Below are 26,632 nucleotides of genomic sequence, written 5' to 3'. Positions count from 1 at the left end.
CTGGATTAATGACTAAGGCGTACATAGCAAAAGGAGCTTTGAATATTAGTGTTTCCTGAATTTGGATGTATACTGGGAAATCCATGGGAGAAGGGGTTCCTGTGGATTCTAATCTGTGAAGGCATTCAAAAGATGGCTTTGTCAGCAGAATCTGTATTTAGATGTGCTGTGAAACGTCTGCTTGCTTGTTATCTGAATCGTAGCTTAGATCTTAGATACAAGCACTAGGCTGAGATATCCATTGTTTCCTTTCGTGTCTGTTTATGTGAGCTTTACATCTATTTTGTCTACATTAGGACAATTACTCTTGGATATGAGTAGTCTTATTTACTTTGAGGTTTACCTAATCTGCATTACTAGGAATTTCAGGCTAGTAAATATATTATTAGGTCATGCTTATGCTGCTTTTTCCCCAAAAGGGGATACTAAATGTCTTGAAGGTCATAAGTCTTCCAGGATAGGTTCTATAGGGTAAGAGCTAACAAAATTTTATCTCCGTACGTTGCACAGGCAAGCTTTAGAACTTGGGACAAAATGGTCTCTAAGAAAGAAATGTCTTCTTGTGAATTCAGTAGGTGGAACAGCTCTCCCACAGATGGCAAGAGAAAAGGAAGCACACTGGATCCGGGAGGGCTCTGAAGAGGCACACAGCAGAAGGCCTATAGAATATGGCTGTAATTGAAAATGCAAGATTTTATTGTGGCATGCACTGTACCATGCTTTCAGTAGCAGATCTCTTTGGATGCATTCATAGTCTTTCCTGTATGACCATCATGTAGGTGTCAAACTGTAGGGTTTGACAAGTGTACATTCACAGTTCAAGTGGTTGTCCTGAGAGACTGCTGAATAAAGGTGCCTTTGGCATATGCCAAAGCCTATTGACAATTTTATTTAAAGATGGGTATACAAATGCAGTTTTAGTGTGTACAGTTTATGAATACTTGTCAAATACTGCACTTGACTCTTGAAGCTAACTGGTGTCCATTAAAATAAAGTAAAAGGACAATTCAGCAATTGTAAGGCTATTGATTGTATGACTGATAATGTACATTGAGCTTTGAGTGGATTTTTTCTGACTCCAATTGTGGCTGCCCAGTTCACTTAAATTTTGGGACAGTGAGAACTTCTCAAAGCAAGGCAATAAAGTGTGAATCAATTCAGCTCTTTCTAGCATTGTCACACAGTCAAATTGCTTGTGATGCTGTGTTCTCAGTGGATATACAATTTTAACAAAACAAAAGATATATCGAAAGTGAAGTAATAAATGAAAGACTTGTGCGTGAATCTAACTTGGCTATTCCTTACTCCTTTTTTTAAGACATCGTAGTTATATTGTTTGCATTTAGGTTTAAACCATAGTCTGTTTTCCTAACTTATCAACATCTTATTGTGTCTTTTCTTATACTGCATCTATTTTAGAACACTAGGTGGTTTTTTTTAGGAAGGATTTCTGCAACTGCGCTTGATAACAAAAGTCACAGTAAAGATTATATAAACAAATAAAATAGAGGCAAATCACAGAAATTCTAGTATAAATTTAAATGCTGTCCAAATCTCAGGAGAGAGGTAGGAATTGTCAAATTAAACTTACAAGCATTTGTTATCATGTTAATTAGTTGGCAGGTCAGATGATGTTTCCTAACCTTTGTGTGCTAGCAGGACTGAACAATATTGAAAATATAGAACTCCATTTTAATTGAAATGTATATTAAAAAAAGTGAGAAAATTTACTTTGAATAAAACTTTCTGTAGGACAAGAACTAAATACATTGCCTTTTATTACAGTAATTTCACAAGTAAGCTGGAATCCAAATACTGCTTGTTTTGAAAATTGCTCATGGTTTGCACTAAGCTATCTTAAATTATTGCTAAACTTGTAAGTGACATCTGCTAACAAAAGGTCAATGTGTATCTGCAGTAAACCACAGAAGGCTTGATATGCTGCAGTGTTTTCTGTTCGAAGTCCAGAGATAAATCTGCTTCAGATATACTACTGTTGGTGCCAACTAAGTTTTTAATAGTTAGTGCCATACTAATCTTTCTAGTAGCTGAAATATGTTCTAGTAAATATTCTCAATCCTTTCTGAGACTATAAGATGGTCCAAAGACTTTTTAGAGTAATTTAAAATCTGTTTCCTTAATGAACCTTGAAACAGTTAATATAAAACCTTAAGCTTTCAGAGTGATTCTCTCTCATTCCCCATAGGAAAAATGAATGACCTTTTGGTGTTAGAGTTCTCTCTTATGCTGAAGGTTGTAGGGTCAGGGTTTGACAGTTACCCCCTACTTTTACCATTCATATTTATGCATTCATTAAAATGGCAAACCTTGAATAGCACCCACTAAACCTTTTCAAGTGAATAATGTTCACTTATGACAGAGCTTTACTCAAGAGAAAAAGTTTTGTGGAAAACTGTGTTCTGTATTTTTGACTGGTTGGTACTGAATACAATGTTGAATTAATTCAGCATCAGTCTTCATTTGCTGCCTATTATCTGATATTTAGATGGACATTTTAGGCTTCCAGAACTTGAAGTGTTTCCCATTAAATAAAGACAAAAAGTGAAATATTGGCATTTTAAAGAGGAGATGCCAGGAGAATAGCTTCTACTCATACATTTTCTTTCATGCTAGATACATTTCTGAAACTGTGAAAAGTTAACTTCAAAATAGACTTTGATATGCTGTATTTAAGGAAAGAGATTTACTGATTTCTTGCTTTTTCTTTCTACAGCTAGTTGATGTGGAAAAATGGGTATGTGATTCTGTCTTTTATTCACTTGATCCCAATGTTTCATGTTGCCACTGAGTCTAACCTGTCTGACACCCTCTGTGTTCATGACCCTTCAAATTGCATGGCTCAAAAAAAAGAGGTGAATACATGGTCATGTAGGATCTGGTCATTCCTGAATTGTCATACCAAATTTTGTGCTACCACAATGACTTTTCTCTCTTTTAATTTGATCGTAGCATTGTGTAATATAAACGTACGACTATTGCCTGTCAGTTTTGAGCCTTGCTGTCTAATGTTATAACTCCATTCTGTAACCCACCCTGTCTTCTCCAGTATAGACACTGTGATCCTAAAATGCATGACAGTAAGATAATTAATACTGATAAATAATGTGTGACACTGCATCTAGCTGCAAATAATATATATGAAATATTTAATGATGGAGAACAGCTGCTACAGAATAAAAAAATCTTTCATAGATCTTAGCAAATAAATAAAGTCAAAGTACTGTTCTCTGCTGAATGTGTTGTTAAGGCCTTTCCTAATGTGTCTGTGTATACCATGCATATTTGTTTGGGCATCTGATATAACTCCCCTATATGGGACGTATTTACGTATGTTTTTCTCCAATGTAATCTCTAACATCTGCATATGTATGAGTTAGTGGTCATAAAAATGTGTGTAGAATTGTTTGTTCACATTTAAAATGTTAGAAGCCTCTCTGAAAGCTTGGACCATAATAGGCCTCCTTGATTTCTTAATACTTTATTTGAGTTGCACATGACCAGAAACAACCTCAGACATCCTTTGACGTATGGCCAATAACATAGCAAGAGCACTGGTCTCACTTTATTTCAGCCAGACATTACAGAATTTTAATCTGTGATTATTACATGTTTATAGTAAGTAGTGACTCAAGTTATAGCTTACTTCAGACTCCTGTAGGTAAGTACATAGTTTAAATGGTGGCTTAGGCTTTTCAGCACCCTTTCTACTCTTGTATTCCCAACTATCTGTGTCATGTGACATATACATGTAGGTGTTTGTAATATTTATTAAACAGTAACTGTAGTTAAGTATTAATTTTAGCTAATTGTATCAGTATGACAGCATTATCCATATTCTGTGAATCTGATATTTGTGACAACCAGCAAATTTTTATATGGATTGATTTGGAATGTTTTTAAGCCATAATGATGATCAGGTTGTCTTCTCATTTTGTTTACCTTTTTAGTTATAAGTGAGAGGGCTTGTTTCTAAATCTTTAGATTCTGTGTTTTTATTCCTGTGAAGAATTTTGCTATAAAGAGAAAAGCAGCAATAAAAGGGAAGTTCAGTAGTATACAGGCACCTGGCCTCATACTTCAAGATGCATGAAAAATTGTAAGCCAGAAGTTTACTGGTTACACTCTGACATGGCTTGTTTTTGACTGAAGTATTCAAAGATTGTGTTCTTGGAAAATATAGTATTACCTGCATAAATACAAGTCACCAGATCTGCCTTTTTTTTTAAAAATATTAGAATTTAGTAACATCAAAATCGTACACTTTGGAAAGACTGCTTCACAGAAATGTGTCCGTAAACCATTAAAAAAAGAAATAGTTCCCATGACAGCAGAGCTATATGTTTCATTCTGAGTTACATCGGCTAAAGACTTTTCCTAATAGACCAATTCTGTAGTCCAGACGACTCTCCAATTCTGTAATCCAGACAATCCCCTCATGGATGGGGATGGAGTGGGTGCTGGCTTTACTTCAAATATGAAATGATTCTATCTCAGATAGGCCCCAGTTTACCTTGTAAAGCAGCCTTTAACCCCTTCTATAATTTTAGAGTTTTACCAGAGGTCTTGTGGGTGGACTGCAGTTGTACATACTGTCTTAATGCAGCAGAAGCCTGGCTGTTGCACAGCTGCATGGTCACTGAGGCAAGGCACCTCATTCTAACACATATATTTCTTCATAAGCCATTTTCCAATGTAGAACACACAAGATTAATGCAAGTGTGTTCAGTTATGTCTATGTATCAGTGAACACCTTGAAGCCCAAGCCCAGACCTTGAGTTAGACAAACTTCATGTCAAATTAATGGCCAAACTGGTAACTGAACTTTGCTGCAAGCAGTTTCATGCCATTCAAAGGATAAGCTGAAGTCATCCACTTCTGAGCTGTTCTAGCCTATAAAGTGTGCTAATGAAAATTTTGGAAGGAATTACTCCAGTTCTGTTGTGCTTCTCCTGTTGAATCACTATCATTCCTCTGGTGATTTCATTATGAAATCTTTATTATACTGTAAGGTGCGTGCTGGCAGTTGAAGTTAGGTGAGAATTCAGTGGGCATAAGATATTCCTTGAACCTTTGGCTTTTTCCTTTTGTCTCTCAGCAGGTGTGACTGTGAGGGCTTGTAGGTCTGCTTCAGTGCAGAATCAGATTAAAGACGTCTTGCCGAATGTAAAAACTAATGGAAGTAAGGCTTACCTTTTCCATTCTGGCCCCCATTTCATATTTGAAAATGGCTTTTCTGCTTTTAATTAAACTACCAAGGGGGGAAAACCCCAACATTTGATCAGAGGGATTTACTAAATTTCAAATGAAAGTTAGAAGACACTGAATATACAGAGAAAATAACAGTAATGAAATACGCTGAAGTTGAATAATGCATAGTGAAAGGAAATTCTTTCAATCTGCCTGTCTTTTTTTTTTCTCTTTTAATATATTTATGAAATTAAGGAAATAATTTTAAAGTGTCTGTTGCTGTGAATTAGCAACTATGGTGTTTGTTTGCAAATTTGAGATTTCAAGGTGGATGTTGTATACTTTAAGGGTTTGATTAAAGGACTTCTGTTCTCATAAAAGCACCTGAATGTCTGTCTTGACTTTGAAAACAACTTCTTAGCACTGTAACAGAATTCAGTGTAAGGAGAAGGAATTTTCTAGGGCACCTATGGTTTCCAAAACGTGGCCTTTTTTACACATTTGCCCACATATGGTTGGTGAATTATTTTGAAAATTTGGCATTAAGAGCCATCAGGAATGATTATTTTTAAGACAGGTTGCTCTGAAGAGCTTCTTACATTAAGGGAAACCAAGTACATTGGCTCTTAAATTTAGAGTGCAAGGGACAAGGATTTTTGTCCTTACACTGGCTAATGGCAGAGCTGTGCTAACTATAAGACTGTAGGATTGTCTGCAACTTTTAAATAGACAGAGGAACCTCTTCTGCTGAAGGTAATGATAAATCTTTTTCTCTTCCCCTCAAATAGTTATTGTGTTAGCTCAGTTTTATGCCACTAGTAAAACTAATTTTCAGTTTCTTTGGAGAAAATAAACTTGCAGAGTAAGGACACATACTTTAGACACTTTTCAAAAGAATTTCTTTCATTACAGAGACTTCTGAGTTGAGAAGAAGTGAATAAGTTCTGATTTTGACGATAGTGTGGACTGGATAAATATAACAAGTGGATTTTGACTAGAGGAAACAATCTAGGATTGTTATGGAGTTTGGAGTGAGCCACAAAACAAAGCTTCATCAAGACAAGTGGTTGCAGTAATATGTCTTCAATGCCATTAAAGTAATTAATTGCACACCCATGCTTTATAATGAGTGAACCAGTGTGATTTTCAATTATTAAATTATCTAAGGACTTGATTTTTTTTTTTGAGAATTTTTTATTCACACTAAGTTCATTTACTTAAATACACATTTTTTTTTTCAGATTACTGTGGTGGGAAAATATGCTAATTGTGCACAAAAGTATTTTGTGCACAAAATTCTTTAAAATTTAAATTCTTTAAATTCTTTAAACTGATCCCCCAGTTTAAAGAATTTGCATTCAAATTTTGAATATAACATAGACTGCAGAGATGACTCAAAGTACTATCAGCAGTGTTAACATAGGATCACTCACTTATTCTCATAAAGATCTTGATGGAAAATGGGAGGAGATAGCACTGTGTAACGTTAAAATGAACAGACATATTGAAGTGGAGCGACTATGGAAATACTGCTTGAAATGCCGCACCTATGGCTGTAGTTTCAACCACATCTGCAGTTCCATCCTTAGTGTACTGTATATTGCACGGGATGCTAATTGCAGCCAAAGTCTAATTCACATCATCAAGAGAAAGTAATACAAACATTTTCTAAGTACACTTTTTCTTTCTGGAAGAAATCTGTATGCAAATTTGACTGAAACTTATTTCGATAGAATAGTAGCCTTCCCACCTGTATACTAGTGTTCCTTTGGTATTTCTCCTTCGGTCCATATTATAGGTCTGAGAACTTCAAGCTGTGTTCTGTGTATCAATAGTCATTATGGTGAATTGCAGCAAACTGTCTACTTTCAGTTTACTTGTTTTCAATACTTCTTGATTAGGTTAGTGTAAAGATCGGATATTTCTATATAAGCAAATACAATACTACAAGAATAATAAGAATTACACTCTACTATCATCAGCGTAACTCTACTGATGGAGTAGGAGAATTGCGTATAACTAAAATAACATCATAACAATTTCATCTCTTCTTTTACTTTTAGCTGAGTTAGTGTTGAAGTGTTCAACAATTATTTGTTGTGCTTAGTGATTGTATTGGTCTGTCTTTTTATCACTTTAACACTTTGGTGTTAGTGTTTGGCAAACAATACCTTTCAAGAGCAATGGATGTTAGAATGACATTAAGAACAGACGTGTAACTTGAAATTTCTGTCTGTTTAATTTTCAAATATACATTCTAAATTGCTAATGTTAGTCCAGAAACTCATGTGCACTGTTGTTCTGAGACACAGAGAGTAAGTGTGAAGGAGCAGAAAGTTCTTCCCTCTACAGAGGATGAGTTGGAGAAATTTCTTGTGTATACCTGAAGTGTATAATTTCTGTTTTTTGTTTTTTTTTTGCTTCAGGGTTTTTTGTTTGTTCGTTTTCCAAGCTGAAAGTTAATCTTTTTCAAAGTAAGCGTTCTCCTCTAGTTAAGAAGGAATTTAGTCTAAAAACCTTGGAGAAAGTTCTTGCAGAAGGGTGTGACGGGAGTACCTGGAACCCTGTCCATTTGCCGGTAGCTGGGCAGCTGAGGCCATCATAGTTCATGGCAGGTAACTTCTCAGGCTTAGCCTGAAGTTTCACAGGGCCTTTCTCTTCACATTCGTGGACATAATGTGCATTTAAGTGTTTGCCATGAAGAGAAAGCATTTTTACAACAATAAACTTTCAGAGTATTTCTTCCCCTGGTGGTTTTGAAGCAGTAGGTGGATGTATGAGTTCAGACTTCCCTCACCCACTGTTGTCTTTCAGGTTTGCTAGCTTGAGGGGGACTGTTCATGGCACATTCTGTCTCTAAGAATGACGTGTAAATCATCTTCAAAATTATTAAGGACCCAGAGTAACTCTAAAGAACATGATATGACAGATGATAATTGTTTCTTTCTCATTTGTTACAGTTCATTTAATATGTCAGCTGAAGAGGATAAATTGTTAAATCTGGTCTTCCAAAAAATCCAGCACAAGAAGCTGCTGTATCATTTTAATAATCAAGAGAAAATATGAACTACTCACTTTAATTTGAAGCTAGTTAAGAGATTACAATCAAACAGTTAAAATAAATTATCAAAAAGAGAACCAGAAGGTTTCACAAAAAGACTGTTGTCTAATGTACTTGTAATATGGAAAAAGCAGTAGAGTTGAGTAGTTCTTGGAATAAAATTTCATAGATGAATGACAGCTGAAGAGACTGAGGTCTTTGATTGATCTAATCTCCTTGATAAACTGATGGCATGATGGCAAATGAAATTTGTTATTGACAAATATAGGAAAGGTTATATTAGAATTAATCATGTAATTAACTTGTGTCTATATTAATGAATTTACCCACACACCCCACTGCAGACAGCTCAGCAAAGACTTCTGGTTAGTTAAAAACAAACAAAATATTGACGTGACAAGAAATGGGATGTGAATAACAGTGCCAAAATGATCATACTGTATTTTAAATCCTTGCTTTATGGGTTGGTGAACAGGGTGCATGATCTTTAGTTTTGGTCAATTTTTTTCCAAATATCTAACTACCAAACAGACCTAGAAGACTTTTAAGGAGAGAAGTCTGTGAACATTTTGAGATCATTAGATTATACTTTTTATTTTTGTTTGTTTGTTTTGGTGGTTTTGTTTTGTTTTTTTTTAGTAGCTAGAACATCTTGTACGTCTTTGAGAACAGATACTTCTGTTTTAAAAACATGTATGGAATGAAAGCACCAGTCTTGCTTTGGAAGTTCTCCAGTTAGACTCTCTTTTCATGTGGGATAGAGATTTGCTGCCAAACTTCAGTTCTCGGCTTCAAAGTTTGTGATATCAAAACATGAACTGGTGACATCAAAAGAGGAAAAGGTGGCCATAGAAGTCTTGCAAAGAAAACCAAATCACTGCATGTAACAGCATATCACTTTCCTTTTATTCTTGAGCACCTCCATGAAAATTAACTAAAAAATTTCCATAATCTTCTGACATCAGTCATGTGGCACTGAATTTTTTTTAATCAGTGCATGAAATGTTAGTAATGTTTAATTTTCTTAATTTATTGTGCATTCACATGTGATACGTTACTACAATAGTGGTGTTGCTCTCTGGCACTGCACTTTGAATGCAGGACTTACAGCTCGCATTGTACTTAGTTGGAAACTATTTGCAGAGCAAGTTGTTTAAGATGATCAGGCATGGTGCCTGTTTTATTTGTACTGTGTTTTATCTTTAAGCAATAAGTATTTAATGTGCTATATTATTTAAAGTTAAAAAAATCTGAGAAAACCGTTGCATAAAAAAATGGTGAAGCCTTGTTCTGAGCAGCTGTTTTGCTTTCTAGCACGAGCTATAATTACACTAATTGCAATGATAAATGTTCTTTTTAAATGTGGTTTGTAGTTCTGTGTATCCCACTAACTTTTTCAGGGAAAGCAAATCCCATTCTTAAGCACCAGAAGGCAAATATTCATTTTACATTTTCTCTTTTTTTTCCCTTCTCATGGCTCTACAGAAATTTATGATGAAGGTAAGCAAGTTAAACATTTAGTACGATATTTTCTGTGAATCCTACGATTTAATTTAATTCATTCTTTTTCTTTATTTTTAACATTAGCATCAAACTTGCCTTCACTAAAATAGCACATACTTAACTTTGTAAAAATTTGGTTTTAGAAACCACAGTGACTCTAGTTTGTGTTGGGATTATGGTTTACTTAGATCATGAAGGATGAAAGGCAGGCACCTTTGTGGAAAGAGGACTCTGGGCTGGCTTCTCTAATTCTCAATTCATCCTTATCATTTCAGTGAGAATGCAACACTATCGGGTAAACAAGAAATCTTGAGACAATGAATAAATAACAAAAGTCACAGTAAAACATTAGGGGATTTTGGAAAACGGGGAGAGTACACTGTTTCTTCTGTTGCAAAAATGCTGTTGTGACAGTATGGCGTCTCAGTGGGGTGACTGGGGGTCACTGACCCTTCACTGCCTCACGTCAGTAAGCAAGTGCAGGAGCTCTGCTTCTTGGTGCTTTTTAAAAAAATTTTTAAAAGTTTATTAAGACTACAACAAGGCACTTAGTGAACCTCCAAACATTTTGAATAACAACATTCGAATAATTGGCTGTGATTTTAGCCAAGATGTGTTGGTTATCTGTGTTCTACTTTTTCCTTTAATTATCAACGTATATTCCCAGTTCATATTGTCAAATGATTTGTTTACTGATTTTCATCCCTTAAGAGTTCGCTGTTCTATGGTATGGTCTTGCTTCATTGTCACTCTCCAAAAGGGAGGAATTCTGGGTTAGATAAACAGTGCTATTTTAAGGGCTGGGTTTAATGATGTCAGAGAAATTTTCTTAGCATGACTCCTCTGCTGATCCATCTTTTCTTCCCACTTGGGTGTCTGTCTTATTCTTTATCTGCGAGTTTCTTTCTCAAGTGACAAGAATGATTCACATTCCTTGTATCATACAGCAACAGAAAAAGCTTAGGCACAATCTCTAACCTGTGAAAAATGCTTCCCTCCTCCACTTATTTAGCTCTAAAATAACCAGGAAGATTTTTATTAATACATTCTATCTCCTGTGCAGTGAAAGAGGAGGAGTACAGGGGAAGAGACATCTTCACTAGGCTAACGGAGAAATCAATAAATTTTATCCTCTTGGGCAATTTTTTTCCAAACCGCTGAAAGTGCTTGAAAGTGGGATTTTTTTAATGGAAGTATTGCCTCAGCCATAAATATAAATGTTTGTTTTACATAGAAGGCTGGAAACAGATGATCAATATTATTTATTTTTGATTCATTTTCACCACTGTATCTGCTTTTCATTGATGTGAAGTTTCCCATTGCTGGGAAAGTGATAACATAAATGTAGTGTTGGAAATATTAATCACGAGGTATATTTGAAGTGTTTCTAATTATGTGGCTGTTTATTCTGCCTTCGGACAGGTCAATATTAACAAAATTGGGATCATTTAGCATGGTGCTGGCACAAATGCTTATCATCATTACCAATGGTTCCAATCTTTTTAATATAGATAGTAAAATACCTCTGTTCTTAACTGAATAAGACATGCTTATGATTTTATTGGCCAGTTGATTTATTCAGGTTGATATTTTTATGTGATATTTATATAAAGCATATTTACATATTGTAATACAGCTTTTAAAGCAAGACATCCTTAGGAAACCTATAGTTTAGCTAACCGCTTTTTTTTTTCTGTTCTTTGGCTTGGCATGACACATAAAATAGAATCATAGAATGTCCTGAGTTGGAAGGGACCCACAAGGATCATAGAGTCCAACTCCTGTCCCAGCACAGGACAACCCCAGTATTCACACCATGTGTCTGAGGGCATTGTCCAAATGCTTCTTGAATGCTGTCAGGCTTGGTGCCATGACTACTTCCCTGGGGAGCCTGTTCCAGTGTTCCACCACCCTCTGGGTGAAGAACCTTTTTCTAATATCCAACCTAAACCTCCCCCGGCATATGTTCCTGCCATTCCCTCGAGTTCTGTCACTGGTCGCCAGGGTGAAGAGGTCAACGCCTACTCCTCCGCTTCCCCTTACGAGGAAGTTATAGACCACAATGAGGTCTCCCCTCAGTCTTCTCCAAGCTGAACAGACCTAGTGACTTCAGCCGCTCCTCGTACGGCTTCCCTTCTAAACCCTTCACCATCTTTGTGGCTGTCCTCTGGACACTCTCTAGTATCTTCATATCCTTTTTATACTGTGGTGCACAAAACTGCACACAGTTCTCAAGGTGAGGTCGCACCAGTGCGGAGTAGAGCGGGACAATCACCTCCCTCGACCGGCTAGCAATAGAAGGTAAATGCTGATCACATCAATGCAAGAAGTTTCTTTTGTTTCTTTTTTTTTCTTTTTTTTTTTTTTTTGTCACAGTGGGCATCATTATCTAAGAGTAGGTACCAGCAGAGTCATCAGTCCTACTAATCTCCATACCTGAATTTTTGCAGCACTTGCTGTTTTGTACTGAATTCCATGAATAAAAGTTAATTGACTAAATAGTGATTTAAATGTATGGTGTAAAGACTAGAATATGTAGAACATATATAATGTCTTTATAGGTTCAACTTCCTGTTATTCCATTGTAACGTGGTGTATAAGCTACAGTGAGACAAACAAAGAGGTTTTAGACTGGTTTGAATTTGCCCTATGGTGTTGCTGTTATTTGATACAATCAGGGTGAAAGACTATATTACCACAATGCTGCATGTCAGTGAATTGATTTACTTTGCATTTTTAAATTCTAAGCAACTAAATGCTGTGGGTTTGGTGCCAACCACTGGAAATGGGAGCCCAAGAGCATAGTAAATGCAGAAGAGTCTCATTAACAGTTTTGGTTTTTGGTAGAAGAATTTAAGGCTTCTGAGCCTGGATGCTGTTACTTTGGAAAAAAAATTCTGTCTTTTTTTGTGTCAAGATTTTTAAAGAAAATAGATACTTCTGTGAGGAAGAAGAACATGTAAAACTGCTTGGCTCGCTCTCTGTAGCTTTGTTTGTTGTCTTTACTGCTTGCAGCGTTTTCAAGTTCTCTGATGCTGCTGGAGATGTAATTTCCCAGTGTTGCTATTCCAAGAGTGAATTGTTTAGTTTTGCCTGACTAATCTTGTCTCACAAGCCTTCTAGCTCTGTTCCAGAGTTACTTCACAAGTTCTGCAGTGACTCAGCCTGTTTCCGCACATTCTGTTTTCACCACTGCTTGGGGTTTTCTGGACTCTTTGGCCGGCATTCATGCCACAAAACTGAACTGCCTGAGTTACAGCTGTGGATATCCTAAGCTCCCTGTGTAACCACAAGCAGAAACATAGGTATCATCAAAGAGCTGGTCAGATTTTAGGTGGGCTGAATTACTGTCCAGAAGTGCCTTTTTCTCTCCACTGGCTGTTTAGTTGCCTTAGGCTAAATGAATCTGAGTTTGTGTTTTGTCGTCAAGAAATTCTTTTAGGTTTTCATAAGCTGTTACTGATCATGCTGGTATTGAGAGAACGAGCCTTCCTCTGTTTTCCAGCTGGCTGTTGCCTAGTATTAGAAAGAAGCTCTCATTAGTCACTTGAAGTGTTCAGCGTGAAAGAATTTAGACAGTGATATAATTGTGAGGAGTAAGAGGTCTCATTGAACACTTACCTGTGGTGGTCTCCAATTCTTGTCAATTTATAGGATTGCATCATCACTGCTGGTTTTAGATAAATACTGTCCTCCATCAGCATTGATCTAGAACAGATTAAAAGATTGCATAATAATAATGAAGTGAATAGATGAGTAGTTTTTACATTGCTATGGCAATGTCATTTTGAGCATCCTCTCATCTACAGAAATGGTTGTAGCATTGTGCAAATATTCATGTGTAGAACCATAGTGAGATGGTTTTAGACTGTGGGACATCCTTCTCTCCTGTTCCTCCCAGTTCCTTTTAGTCTTTTTCCGGTTTCTTTCACTTCATTGCTAATTCTGCCATCATGGAGTTTTCCTTCTCATGATTGAGGACTCAAAAGCTTTCAAGTTCTATGTTTATTTCACATCCTTTCAGTACTTTTCTTTCTGTCTTGCAGATTACTAAATGGGAGCCTTTAATTTGGTTAAATGCAGGAGGCTCTAAAGAATTACATATAAACAAAGCACAAGTTCCTAGCTGTGCACTCACAGTTTTCTTTCTAAAGCACCAGTTTGGGTTAAATATTTGTATTAGCCTGCTGGTTTAAAAACTTTCATCAGCCTCTTGGAAAAAGGCAATGACGCCAACAGCTTTACATTTCTGGTCTTGACACAGGTGGTTTCTGACTGGGAACAGCATAGTTCAGGGCCTAAATATACTTTTACTCAGAATGCATGATAGTTGATTTTTTTCAAGCCAATGCTTGTGATCAGACCCATGTTTCCTATTTGATTTCTCTTTCTAATGGATCAAAACACAATTTCAGAATGTAATGGCTGCTCCTGAATGGGAAATTTGACAGCCCCAGCATGAGTTCCAGGGAAGGGACTTTGAGACGGTTCCATCACTGGTGGGTGCAATTTCCTGCTTGGTTTATTTTTGTGGTGGTGACGGTTTTTAATTTAAAAGGACTCCAAACAGGTAACTGTAGGATGTTGTGTGTTTAATTATATACTACTTCTTATACATTTGAACTAAGTAGATGTCTAGATTTAGAGATAGGATTTTTTTTTCCTCATTCTGTAGTTTTCTAACAGTATAAGTGTTAGAAATAAACTACAGAGCTTCATGAAGCTTAGAACACACTCATGATGGAGAAAATAATGGTTTCACATTTATGTTTGAAAGTGTTTTTATGGAAGTATAGGTGTCCTCTGTTTGCTGTTGTTTCCAGCATCTATTTTAAGTGTAAGATAGCTGTCATTAATAGAAACAATTAGCTTTTCACCTAATCCACATGTGTCACATTGATGTTTAAATATGAAAGTCAGCAATATTTTTATTTTAAATACCAAGCTGGTGTGTTTTGAAATCACTGTTCCATTATTAAATGTTGCAGTTTTAAGCTGCTATTAGCATTTTAAGTCTCTGACAACAATTCAGTAAGCATTGATTTCTCAGTTGGCTTTGGCAATAAAGTGTTAACTTAGGCTTTGTTTCAGAGGCTTGCTCCATTTTAATGACGTGTAAGTACTCAGTGCTTTAAAGTACATTATTTTACTCGAGTGTGCATATGAAATAGCCACTAAAAGTCGTATTTGAAACTTTTAACGTTTTCTTGCAATATGTGCCTTGGAAGACATTTATGAAGAAAATCAGGGAGCACATTTCTTCTTTTACTGTACAGCTTCTCTCGCATGTTAAAAATTTTCAGTGCCATGAAAATAGTTGTGTAGTATTTTTTTAGAAACCCATTCGGAGCAATATTGCGTGGTTCTAAGTTCCATCTAGACCGTTTGGGCTGGTGTTTCCTGTGGCTGGGTCTGGGGCACAGAGGAAATACCAGGCTAAGCAGCTGGTTGCAATTAGGTTGTAATGTACCATTACTCTAAATTATATGGATTGCATTTTTGAAGGATTTACTACTGACGTCTTGTAGCTTATTGTTTCACTTGATTTTTTTTTTTTATTTTTTAAGTCCATCAAAACTATACTTCCTTACAATCTAGTCTTTGTACTGTCATCTTCCCTATAGCATGTGCCACTAATTCCATTCTGCTGTTATGAATTCATCATGGAATGAGGCAGGAAATGCCATTACAACATTCTTAAAAACTCACTGTGTTATCTTGTGTGATTTTCTAGAGAGTGTGCTTCAGTTCCTGTGTTCTCGTAACACATTCAGTATTTTTAAATTGCTTTCGTGGGTGACTAGAATTGTCTGAATAGCCACGTGCTAAATGCAGTTGCTCTTGGGCTTTCTCAGGCATTAGATTTCTGAATAATGACAATGTTACGAAAGCTTTGTCTGTACACGCACAAAACACTGAAATAACTATCCTGTTTGGTTACATGCTTTCACATGTTTGTCTTTTTCTGGTACCTCCCTGAAGCTCGTAGCATTTTCCGTTTTCATACATTTGGAGATTGTGTAGACCTGTGAAGAAAAGTCAGCAAAGAAATGTCAGCATTTGCTTGCAGTAGAGCACTCGTTGGTCTAAGAAATGTTTTCTCCAGTAGAAATAAGTCTGTTCTCTTCAAAAGAATGGAAAGGTAATGGCTATTTGACTAAAAATCTCCTTGGATGCCACTGGGTATTCACTAGTCTCTAAAAATTCTCATTGTAAGTGAAGTTCCCAGAAGAACAAGTAGCTCCAAAATACTTGTTCAATGTCACCATGATTAATTTCCTGCAGCTTCTCATGTATGGCCTTAAGTGTAGCAATGCAGCCATAGGCACAGCGATGCAACTGCTACTGTCTGAATTAACGTCAATGAAATATTTGTTTTAATGTGAGGTGATTGCATGTCTGTACATATAGCAGATGTGTATACAGAAAATTGTACAGATATAAAGAGTTTGTTGGGTCATATATAACATATCTTACTGTCGGATTGGTATTTGCAGTAAAATATATACACTTTTGTTCAATCTAATGATAAATGTTTTGTGTGATGCTGATTCCACCATTTGTGCATTTTACTAGATAGTTTGAAGGTTGTAATTTTAAAGTTCTTTTTGGCGTTTTAATCCTATTTCTTTTAAGAAAACAAGGAAAAAATATTTCCCAATTTTAACGTATTTTTCTTCTTATTTTTGTGTCAAGATAACACTCTACATCAGATTAAGCATCTCAGATCTTAGTAGTCTATTCTCATTGCCTGGCCTAACAATGCATTGAACTTGAAAGCTGTTTATGTATTTTGAATGCTAATTTCTTCAGCTCTGATTGTTGTTGTTGTATTCTAAATTGCCTTTGCTTTGACAATGGCTTTTGGATAATGAGATGACTCCAAATTAATCTTGTATTCCAGCTGCAGAAATATTAGACTAAAGATGGGCAGTTTATATGAAGTTTTCACAAGCAGTGTGGATTTGCTGTATATGCTTTCAATCTCAATTTATTGACTGTAGTGTTTACCAGTTCTGAAGGCTTTTCAAGTCTTATTCTAAATCCCAAATTCTTGGAGGATAAAATGAGGAGAAGAATTTTACGTTCATATAATTGATACTCCTGAATGGCTGAGCTTGTAGAACTTCAATGGATAAATTCTTCTTTGAACACAAATGTATATTTCTCCAGCCTGGTTTTGTTCAGGGAACGTATTGTGCAACTTAGAAATTACTCTGAAAATTTGAAATTAAAAACATAAAGCAAATAAAGCTCACGATAAATAATGCGGTTGTTAGAAACTTGCTTGCATTATAATACCTTTCATATATTTGTGCAAAAATCTGTTAATTATGGATTGAATTAGTCAGGATTCTGACTTCTAAGCCTTACTTGTAGTGTCTTCTGAAATATTACTATTTGAATATTACTATCAATATAACTTGATAAAACTTCAGTGGCGCACCTCGTCTTGGAAAGTTGCATCTTTGCCATAAAAGTCCAATTTTTAACTTTTAAATTTATTTTATTTTAATTTTTTTTTACATGTGGAAAATGTACAGTTCTCTGCAGCATTCTAGGTAGGAATGGTAGATTATTTTGAAAATCAAAGACTCTTTCAGTAGACAATCATGGCCCAACAGCTACTTACTATGCAGTTTCTGGCATAAAGATAAATGCTGAGTATTTAGTTATGAAATGAGCCTTTAAAGTAGGAAATTAACTTATAGGTATGTACATACCCTGGAAGGCAGGGTATGGAAGGCAGTTTCGTAGTACCAGCTTTCTCTTCCAGTGTCTCCTGTATTTTTCTGTTTCATCTTTTCACTTTGCCTCCATGTGGATGTCTTGGTTATAATTGCCACTCAGAAACCCTTTAAGTGGGAAATGCTTAAAATGTTTTTTGCAACTCTTTGTTTTCTGTCTAAGAAACATAAATAGCAATCTTGCTTGCTTTTTTTTAGTGGACAAAATAATTTTTGATAAAAAGAATTACTTTAATCCCCCTTGGAAAAATGATCTAAAAACCCACTCCCCCATTTTGCACAACAGTGATCAAATTTTTTTTGAGCCAACCTTTCTCCTGTTTGGCTACAAACGGGCATTTAACAAAATAGGTGCTAGACAGACAAATCCATATAGCCAAAACAAGGACAAGCTAACATAGCTGTGATTTTGTTGATCGCACTACTCCTCTCATATTTTGTACAACCAAATCTATGTGTTAGATATAAAATTTATGGCTAGTAACATAGAATAATTTTGATAAAAATATCAGTGAAATTTCAAACTTTTGTCCATGTTAGTGACTTTGTTGGTTGGGTAACTATGCCTGCTGTTGATAAAGCTTCAGGGCAAATCTGAAATGTTGGTAAGGCATAAGTTCACAGCTGTTTTTCCCCTCTTCCCCAATGTGGTGAGCAGCGGACTTTCAGCATTCATCTTTTGCACAATGGGCCTGGCATTATCAAATGTCTTGTTCTTTCCATGTGCCTTGGAAAAAGTAGTGGTAGTAATGGTAGTTCAAAGCTAAATCTTCATGTCTTACTGTCAAGACTGTGTCTGTGACAAAGACCATGACTTTTATTCTTTCTTAATAAAAATTCATGTCATTCAGTCTTCCAGAAAGGTTATTGAATGTGCCTCCCTTCATTTTGACTGCTACACAGTTTGTTGAAAGTAAAAATATACCTTGTGTCCGTCATGATAAAAGCTAGAAATTCCTGATAGTTTCTTAAAAGTGCTAAAAGCTAGAAATTCCTGACAGTTTCTTAAAAGTGCTAAAATTCTTATTTTTTGAAGTGCTTGCTTTTTCACCACTTATTCCTTTTTTTTTTTTTTTCCCTTGACCAAGTAAGTCAAAGATCAACAAATATTATGCTAGAGGAGGGGAAATAATTGTGTGTTGCCACCATAGCCATTCATTTAAATTGATCTTCAGCACTGAAATGAAGCTGCCAGAGAGATAATATAGCATGATTGTTTCAAATTTATTCTGTAATGAATCTGATGCTCCAGTCAAACAGAAAGTCAATCTACTGTGATTTAAAAAAAGGCTATAAATGCTGTATATAAGAAATTAAATTAGGAGTCCTATATGAAAGAATAATGATGCTTATGGAGTTGTCACATTTATAGACTCAAAAATAGGTATTTATCAATATTGATTGAAGCGTGTGATGTGCGTAATGTTACACAAGATGTTCTGTCAGAGGAATACGGACTTACTCTCTTGACAATGTCTTGTCTCTGCTCCTGACCAAGGTCAGTCAGCTGCGTCTCAGTCTACGGAATTCATAAATCTTCAGCAGAAGTTGAAAGGTTGCTCATACTTCAACAAGATTTATTTATTCTTTCATGAGGGGTTATACATTATGGATAAATAGACACCATAATGAAAATACTGTGAAAAAAATGGTTGTAGTTTCTCGGGATAAAAGTGAATTTTATTACTTTAATTTTCTTTCACTCAAGATTTGTGCTGCATTTCTCAAGAGGAACATTTACTTGGGCATGATTTCTGAATTTTCAGAACCCTCAAATCCTGTTGAGTTAGCCTGGATGTCTTTGAGCGATTACCTGGCCTAGCAGATAAAAGAATTCTGTCTGATAGTATTTCAACACTGTGGGGCAAGCAGTCTGGAGGTTGATGATCTTCAGTGTGGTTGATTTTTCATTAATACTTTCTGGTAAAGCAGAGACAGTACTCCAGAAACTCCCTTGGCATACCTGCTGTACAGAAAAGTATATCACTTTGAGGGAAAATGGGTGAATATGGAGAGATTTAACAATACATAAGGGTGTAGAGGGTAGTGTGACACGCATCAAAGCTGCTTTTCTCTAGAGGCCTCCTGCTTTCAGCCTAAGGAAGAAGGATTCAAGCTTCTAGCATATATTTTATACCAAATGGGTGACAGTACAAAGTACACTATTTCCCCTCATCAGTGAATTGTGCACATCTAGTAGAAAAAGTCAGTAGCTTCTAGATTTGTCTGTCCAAATTCTACCTTAGATCTGGACTTGGAAGGTCAATATATTAAGGGGAAATCAAAACTAAAAAGAACACATTCATAAAACCACCTTCTTGAACTAATCCCTGAATAGCGGTTTATGAAGAAACAGACTTCTCTGTCACAGGGCAAATACAGATTGTCCAGAGATTTATATTTCTTTTTTTCTTTTTTCTTTCTCAAAAGGCCTGATTTTATTACAACATACCAGTATATCACTTCTCTTTATCTTTCAGTCTGCACAAGGTGGCGGCCATCGAACACTACTCTATGGGCATGCAATCCTGCTGCGCCATTCCTACAGCGGTATGGTATGTAACAGGAGTTGATAGCAGCAATGATTTCTTTTTTGCATGAAAGTTATGTTTGAAAGTGCCCAGACTATTGCCATTTACTGAGCTCTGGAGAATTATTCATATCAAAGAGGCATTTTATCCATGGTTACTGGAAACATTTGTGAAGGGTAGATGCTTGGAAATATGAAACCAAGCAGGTCATATCTGGGTAAGTGCTAAAACTAAGTCTGGCTCCATAACGATGAGTTCTCTGTTTGTCAGTCTATTTTGAGTTGGTGATTTCTCATTTCTTTTCCCTTGGGTATTGCATATTGCATAAGCAGTGACTGAATCCACAGCTGGCATCTGGCTGGCAACCTGAACATATGTTGAAGACTGAGTGGAAAAGGAAATCCATTCTTGCACATATTTTGGACAGAAGCCTTACTCTTCAATTCCCTGATGAATTATACAGGTTCCAAAGTCCTTAACTACAAGTGAGGCTTCATGGAGCTCAGTTTCGATGCAACCACCTCCTTTATTTCCACTTTCAGTATTCCCATCTCAGTGGAAAGATAACCTGGATAGACTGAGAGGTTATTTTAGAACATATAACTTTGTCAAGTCTCCTTGAGTGCCATTCAGTTTATCAAGCATATATGTTCATGATAGTAACTAGTGGGGATAATTTAAGAATAGTTAGTCCTGTGTTAGTAGGTTGATGGCTTTTATATTTCGGTGGATTATTAGGCGTGAGCAGAACTAGTAATGCATGCTTTTTTCTTTTGATAGTATCTGTGCTGCCTCTCTACATCTCGATCTTCAATGGATAAGCTGGCATTTGATGTAGGATTGCAAGAGGACACAACAGGTAAACACTAGTTTAAAAGACTATGTAATGAAGAATATTTTCAGTCTAAAAATCAGAATAAAGACTTATAAATACATATAAATAACATAAAAATTAAGACTATTTTAAGGACTAGAGAAACAAAACATTTCCATGTTTACACATGTAGTATCTTATCTTTAAATTTTCTAATACATTATGTAATTTCTTCTCTATGAGATATAAGCAGGTATATTGATATTTAGATATAAGCAGGTGTATTATTAATATTTAAATATAGGTTTCTAATATTGAATATAAGTAAAGGACTATTCCCAAGTTGTTATTCCTGTATAAGCCGTCTACTGATTTTTTTTTTTTATACTTGTATTATTTTAAATAAAGATTCTGTTAAAGTTTTAAAACTGCTGGTGACTTGGATTTATTTGTATTTTTACGACTGATATAGCTTCTTACAAGCCATCGGTTTGGTGTAATTGTTTACTTAGAAATAAGTTTGCTTGTTTTTCAAAGCCTTGCTCTAGCTAGGAGTAATAACAGTAATAACACCAACAATTGAGCAGTTTCAAGATCAAAAAGATCTTTTCTGAAAAGCGTGCTTTTCATTCAAGAAGTGTATCTGAAAGCAAGGTTTATCATGGGAACAAAATTTGTGACTTTAACACTTATAAATATTCTGGGGAATTAGAGACACAAACAGTAGAAGTGGAAGAACATAACTGAATTTGGATTTAGGAGATCTTTCAAATATTATTTTAAGCGATATTGTAGATGCTTATTATTTGCCTTAGTGATGGGTTGCTCCACTTCTTTGTCCTAATTCTCGGCGGAATATTCTTTGATGTCTTTCCCAGAACTTGAAACAAAGGTGACAGGGAAGCTCTGCAGCAAAAGCAGCCTGGGCCAGGTTGCCTAGACAACAGAGAGAGCTGCCTCCTTACTCAACTCTGGAATCACTGTTCCAGAGGTCTTGCTATCTTCTGCATATGTGTATTATTTCCAGCTGAGTTTCTGACAAGGTGGTACAGGACCAACACTAGTTATTGAAAACACACGGACACTTGGTTTACCCAACTGAAAACTGGGTCAGAACTTTAGGATTGAGATAAATGTGAAAGTAATGGCAATAATGTTGGGCATTTTCTTTCTAATTTCTTTCTCTGCTGTTACTCAATAATGATACAGGGGAGGCATGCTGGTGGACCATCCATCCTGCTTCCAAGCAACGATCAGAAGGAGAAAAAGTGCGTGTTGGAGATGATCTTATTTTAGTCAGTGTCTCTTCAGAAAGATATTTGGTAAGTTCTGTAAGAATATCTGTACAGTCCTTCCTCTACAGAAAAAAAAACAACTTATACTAAAGTCTGGTTTGCATTTCCACCTCCACGAAAGTATAGCTGAAGGTGTTTAAACCGGTATTTGATACCATTTTGCAAACCAAGACACTGAAGGTCTTGAAAGTGTGACATTGATATGTGACTAATCTAATTTGTGTTCATTTCAATAATGGACTAGAAGTTGAAAAATTTACTAATTAAGAAGAAAAGAAAATAGAGAAAAAAGAGATCTGTCCAAATTGCATAATGAAGGTGTTTAGAGTCCCTGTGAGAGTTCAGAGGTTAACAGCACTATGAACTGACAAATGACATGAATTTTAACTTTATACCAAAATTCTGGAATGTTTACCTTAGGTACATAGCATTTTGTGGGCTTTAAAAAGTATGTATTTTCTTAGGGTTATGTACATTGTAATATATACAGCTACTGACATGTCATAATTAATAATTGAAATATTTAATAATTAAACATAATTGAAATATTTTAAAACTTTCTGTGGTAGCTACTTTTTATCACTGATTTAAATAACTTTCTTCCTCATCAAAGTATCTCCCATTTGTTCTGTAATGAAACTCTTCAACACTTTAAGATTAATTTCTTTTTGTATACTTGGTGGTGCATGCACCTGAAATATTCTATCTGGAAAAAAAAAAAGATGAAAATAAGAAGAAAATCAGTCTGCTGGAAGCTTCTGTAAAAATCAGCCCCAGTGATTTGGCAAATGTAGCTACAACTGAAAAAAGAATCTTTAAAGAGGAAGTGTTTTTAGCTTTGTCAAGAGGACTGTCTCAGATCTGCATATAACATTAAAGTTTATTCTATATTATTAACTTTTTTTTATGCTATGAAACATTTCTGGAAGTTTTTTACAGTATATAGAAAAAGAAATGAAGAGTTTAATAAGACTTAAAAATATTTTTTTTCTTTTTGATAAAATTGAAAATATTCTCCCTTCTTTTGGAAACACATGAAAAACGAGAATATAATTATTAGAATATAACTGTAACTTCTAATTAGAAGCTCAGTAACTCATTTAATGAGTTATTTTTTGTAAGTAGACATCCTGATAACTTTCCGATCATCTTTACGTTTTAAAATTATTTTTAATAACTACTTTGATGAGAATTGTAATTAGAAGTACTGGAAAAGCAACTTATTGTGGACAAAATGAACGAGAAATGTAATTCATGAAAAGGTTTTATTGAAGACATGGAATTTCTTTGAAATTCGTTGAATTGTTGAATTGGGTTGCTGAAGTTGAATTTTGCTCCAGATTGTGTCTCTCTGTTTGACATGCCTGGACTCATACTTTCTGCCCTCTAATTAGTAAATCAGCTCTGCCTTTTATATTATGTAGGGTTTGTGCCTCAACAGTTGATTCTCCACGCTGTCATATGTACTTTTATATGGAAAGAGACATGATGCTGACTGCAGAGACTGATTTCCCTCAACATGTGTTAATGCATATACTGCATCTTCCATGCAAAATATCAATATACTCAAAATAAACTGTATTTTCAGTGTAGGGAGAAACAACACGAATCTATGTTCTTGATATTTTAATCTCTGTATTATAGTCTTAAAGTGGTTTAGAGCTAGTTTTAATGAATAGTTATTAAACCTATTTCAGTTATTCAGCTCTGGTTTGATAGTAAGAAGGAGTAAGGATTCAGCAAATTAATTTTGCTCTTACATGCATTCATCCCCAAGCTTTTACGAACAGATGTTTTTCCAGACTAAATTAAGAGCTGGTGAACTACGTAGCTTCACAATCATAAAAATATTTGTGTTTTTGCTACCTACTCAGTAGTTATATTAGCACTGTAAATAAAGCAATTATTCTTTTATGAAAATTCAAACAGTTCATAAAGACTGAATTAGCCAGTTACCAAAGAGTGAATACTTTTCGTGAAAGCTGTCTTTCCATCTTAAACTGTTAGTCTTAATCCATTAGGCCATCTACAAAATAACTTCAAAGGATGTACCTCTGAAAATAATAACAGTAATTTCATTTATGGTGCAATGTCATGTTGTAGTCTGTATTTTCTACAATACTTAAAGGAATGTAGCAACTGATACTTTTTGCAATAGTTAGGGCTGTGGAGAGATGAAGTTACTTTTTTGAAACCACTTGGATAGTGAGACTGAATAGGCCCTGTTGAATCCAGTCAAGGAATGCTTTTTCTAAGGGTGAGGAGTTCCTCAGATAGATCCCTTGACAGAGCGCGATGTTCAGCAGGATGCTGAGAGCTAGATTTATGCACAATGTGCACTTACAGCTAAAACCTTAGGAAAAGGTAAGTTTTCTATCAAACGTTCTATGTCTAGATGCTGTTAGGATTAGGGTTGGAATGTCACCTTTTTATATTGCAATACTGCTCTACATTTTCAAACAACTTGCTAATTATCTCCAAATTAAGACAAACAGGTTAACAGTCCTGGGGCAAAGATGTGTATGTAAAAAAAACAGATGAGTATAGTTGATTCACAGAGCATGGCTTTTGCAAAATGTAGACAGAACTTAGTTTAATTTGTGTAATACAAGGGGAGAGCAGAACTATGTCAGCTTCATAGGTTAGTCTTCCAGTTTTCTGAGTGCAGCTTAATTACTTAATTTTTTTTCTCATTGACTTTGTGGCTTTATGATCTCAGTATAGTCAGCAGATTACTGTTCAGTCCAAATTAGGACTAAACAGAAAAGAAGAAAATGTCAGGACTTCCCTATAGTTCCCCTTCCCTGCTTTTCATCAAGAAAAGATTTTGGGACAATTGACTTTATTTTTTTTCCCTGAAGAGTGATCTTTTTAATTGCAGTGAACAAGTGCTAAACTGATAGGATTAGTGTTAAAATAGTAAGCTAAAGGTCTGGAAATATGGAGTTTGGCTATTTGTTGACTCATGACAATGTCCCTGGGCAAGTCATTCAGTTTCTCTGACTCTCACTATCCCTACCTACACAGCAGGATTTTAGATGCTTGTTTTTCTGTGTAGCATTTCTAAAGAAAAGCACTTACATAAGTGCTTGCGGCATTATATAAGGCGAGAGCTGTGCTATTGCCAGATCCTTCAGAGAGGAAACTTGGCTCTGCTGAACCCTGTTAGCACAGAGCAAAAAAGTGTTCTGCTGTAGATATTGGCATCATTTAAGTTCAAGCCAGAGTTGCTCTATTTCCTTTCTTGAGGCAGTGCAGGCCGAAGAACAGATGTAATATTTCCTGCATGTTTCCCCATCTTGTACGTAATAGTATGTACCCCTGCACTGAGGTTTGCCTGTGCGTATTGTTAATTATATACCATAATTGCTTTCAAAATTGCCCATTTTCAATAGTTTAGATATTCAATAACTGTAATTTATTTCAAATTAATGAAGCTTCTGGATAACTTAGTCTTTTAAACATAATTCAAGAAAAATTCCTTAGACGTGAAGTTGAGATACAAAATTAAGATAAAAATATAAATGAAAATAAAAATTAAAATTAGTATCAATGAGGTCAGTGTTATTCTGTCTAAGAAGTCAGGAAAGAGGAAGAAAGCCCCAGCGCTGAATCTACAGTGCACAGATTTCAGTATAATGCAACAATTTCTGCACTGTGATATATGTGTATTTGCTGAGTTGATGTCCTGACTGTAAGGCTGATCTGCAGCTGTGAACAAGCCTTGAGGTTTATTTCTTTGACTTAAATACTGGAAACTAATACGGAACTAATTGGAAACTTTCCTTTGAAGTGTAAGCTTTTCCTTGAAGATTTTATCATGGTTAACTGATGACAGAGTTCCCTTTCAAAAATAATGTTGTCCAAATTAGATTAAATTATTTGAAGGGTGGAGCTGGTATATGTCATTTGTCCTGGACGGGAGGACAGGTTCCTGAGTCTTGGAAAGGCACTCCCTCTGCATCTTCTTGCATTAAATACATTGTTTATTTTCAGCTCTCAGTTTTAATTCTCTTACTTATTATCAGACTTGGGATAGCTTCTGAATATCTGTAGCATTTGTTGGTGCAATAGTTCCATGGAACACAGCAGTGTGTGATTTTTGTTTTTTTAATTTTTAAAATTTTATTCTCCCCCACCTCCCTTTCATTTTTTTTCTAAGAGTATGAAACTCAGCAGCTGGACTTTGCTTTCTTCTGTGTAAGTTCACGATTCAGTCATTAAATTTTTGTTGAAAAATAGTAAAAAAGTTTTTTCTTAAAAAGAATTTGAATCTGCATAAACAAACCTGAAATTAGTGAAACAAGGTAATGTTGAGCTGCTCTGTTACAGTGATCATAATGAGGTTCCCACAGAGTCTTTATACAGTTTGAAATGTTATTGTGGAGGCTGATAGATCTTCCCAATAATTAAGGTTGTCAAGCTGCTCTGCCTTATTAAATCCTGCCTTCAAGTGCTCATAATCAAGTGCT

At 35.5% G+C, this 26,632-nt stretch overlaps 1 protein-coding gene across 1 annotated transcript in view; it reads left to right on the top strand.

Annotated features, from left to right (window-relative positions):
* RYR2 (ryanodine receptor 2) overlaps positions 1-26,632 on the top strand; it is a 332,243-nt gene that overhangs the window by 43,266 nt on the left and 262,345 nt on the right. Inside the window, exons 4-8 of the mRNA XM_068395937.1 lie at positions 2,735-2,755; positions 9,755-9,769; positions 20,001-20,075; positions 20,832-20,910; positions 22,075-22,187. Coding sequence (XP_068252038.1) covers positions 2,735-2,755; positions 9,755-9,769; positions 20,001-20,075; positions 20,832-20,910; positions 22,075-22,187 — 303 coding nt within the window. The remainder of the gene's footprint in view (positions 1-2,734; positions 2,756-9,754; positions 9,770-20,000; positions 20,076-20,831; positions 20,911-22,074; positions 22,188-26,632) is intronic.

Source organism: Nyctibius grandis, chromosome 1 (genome assembly GCF_013368605.1).
Source record: "Nyctibius grandis isolate bNycGra1 chromosome 1, bNycGra1.pri, whole genome shotgun sequence".
Taxonomy (NCBI): Eukaryota; Metazoa; Chordata; class Aves; order Nyctibiiformes; family Nyctibiidae; genus Nyctibius; species Nyctibius grandis.
The sequence above is the reverse complement of the archived record's forward strand: the minus strand, read 5'-3'. Positions and strand labels throughout refer to the sequence as shown.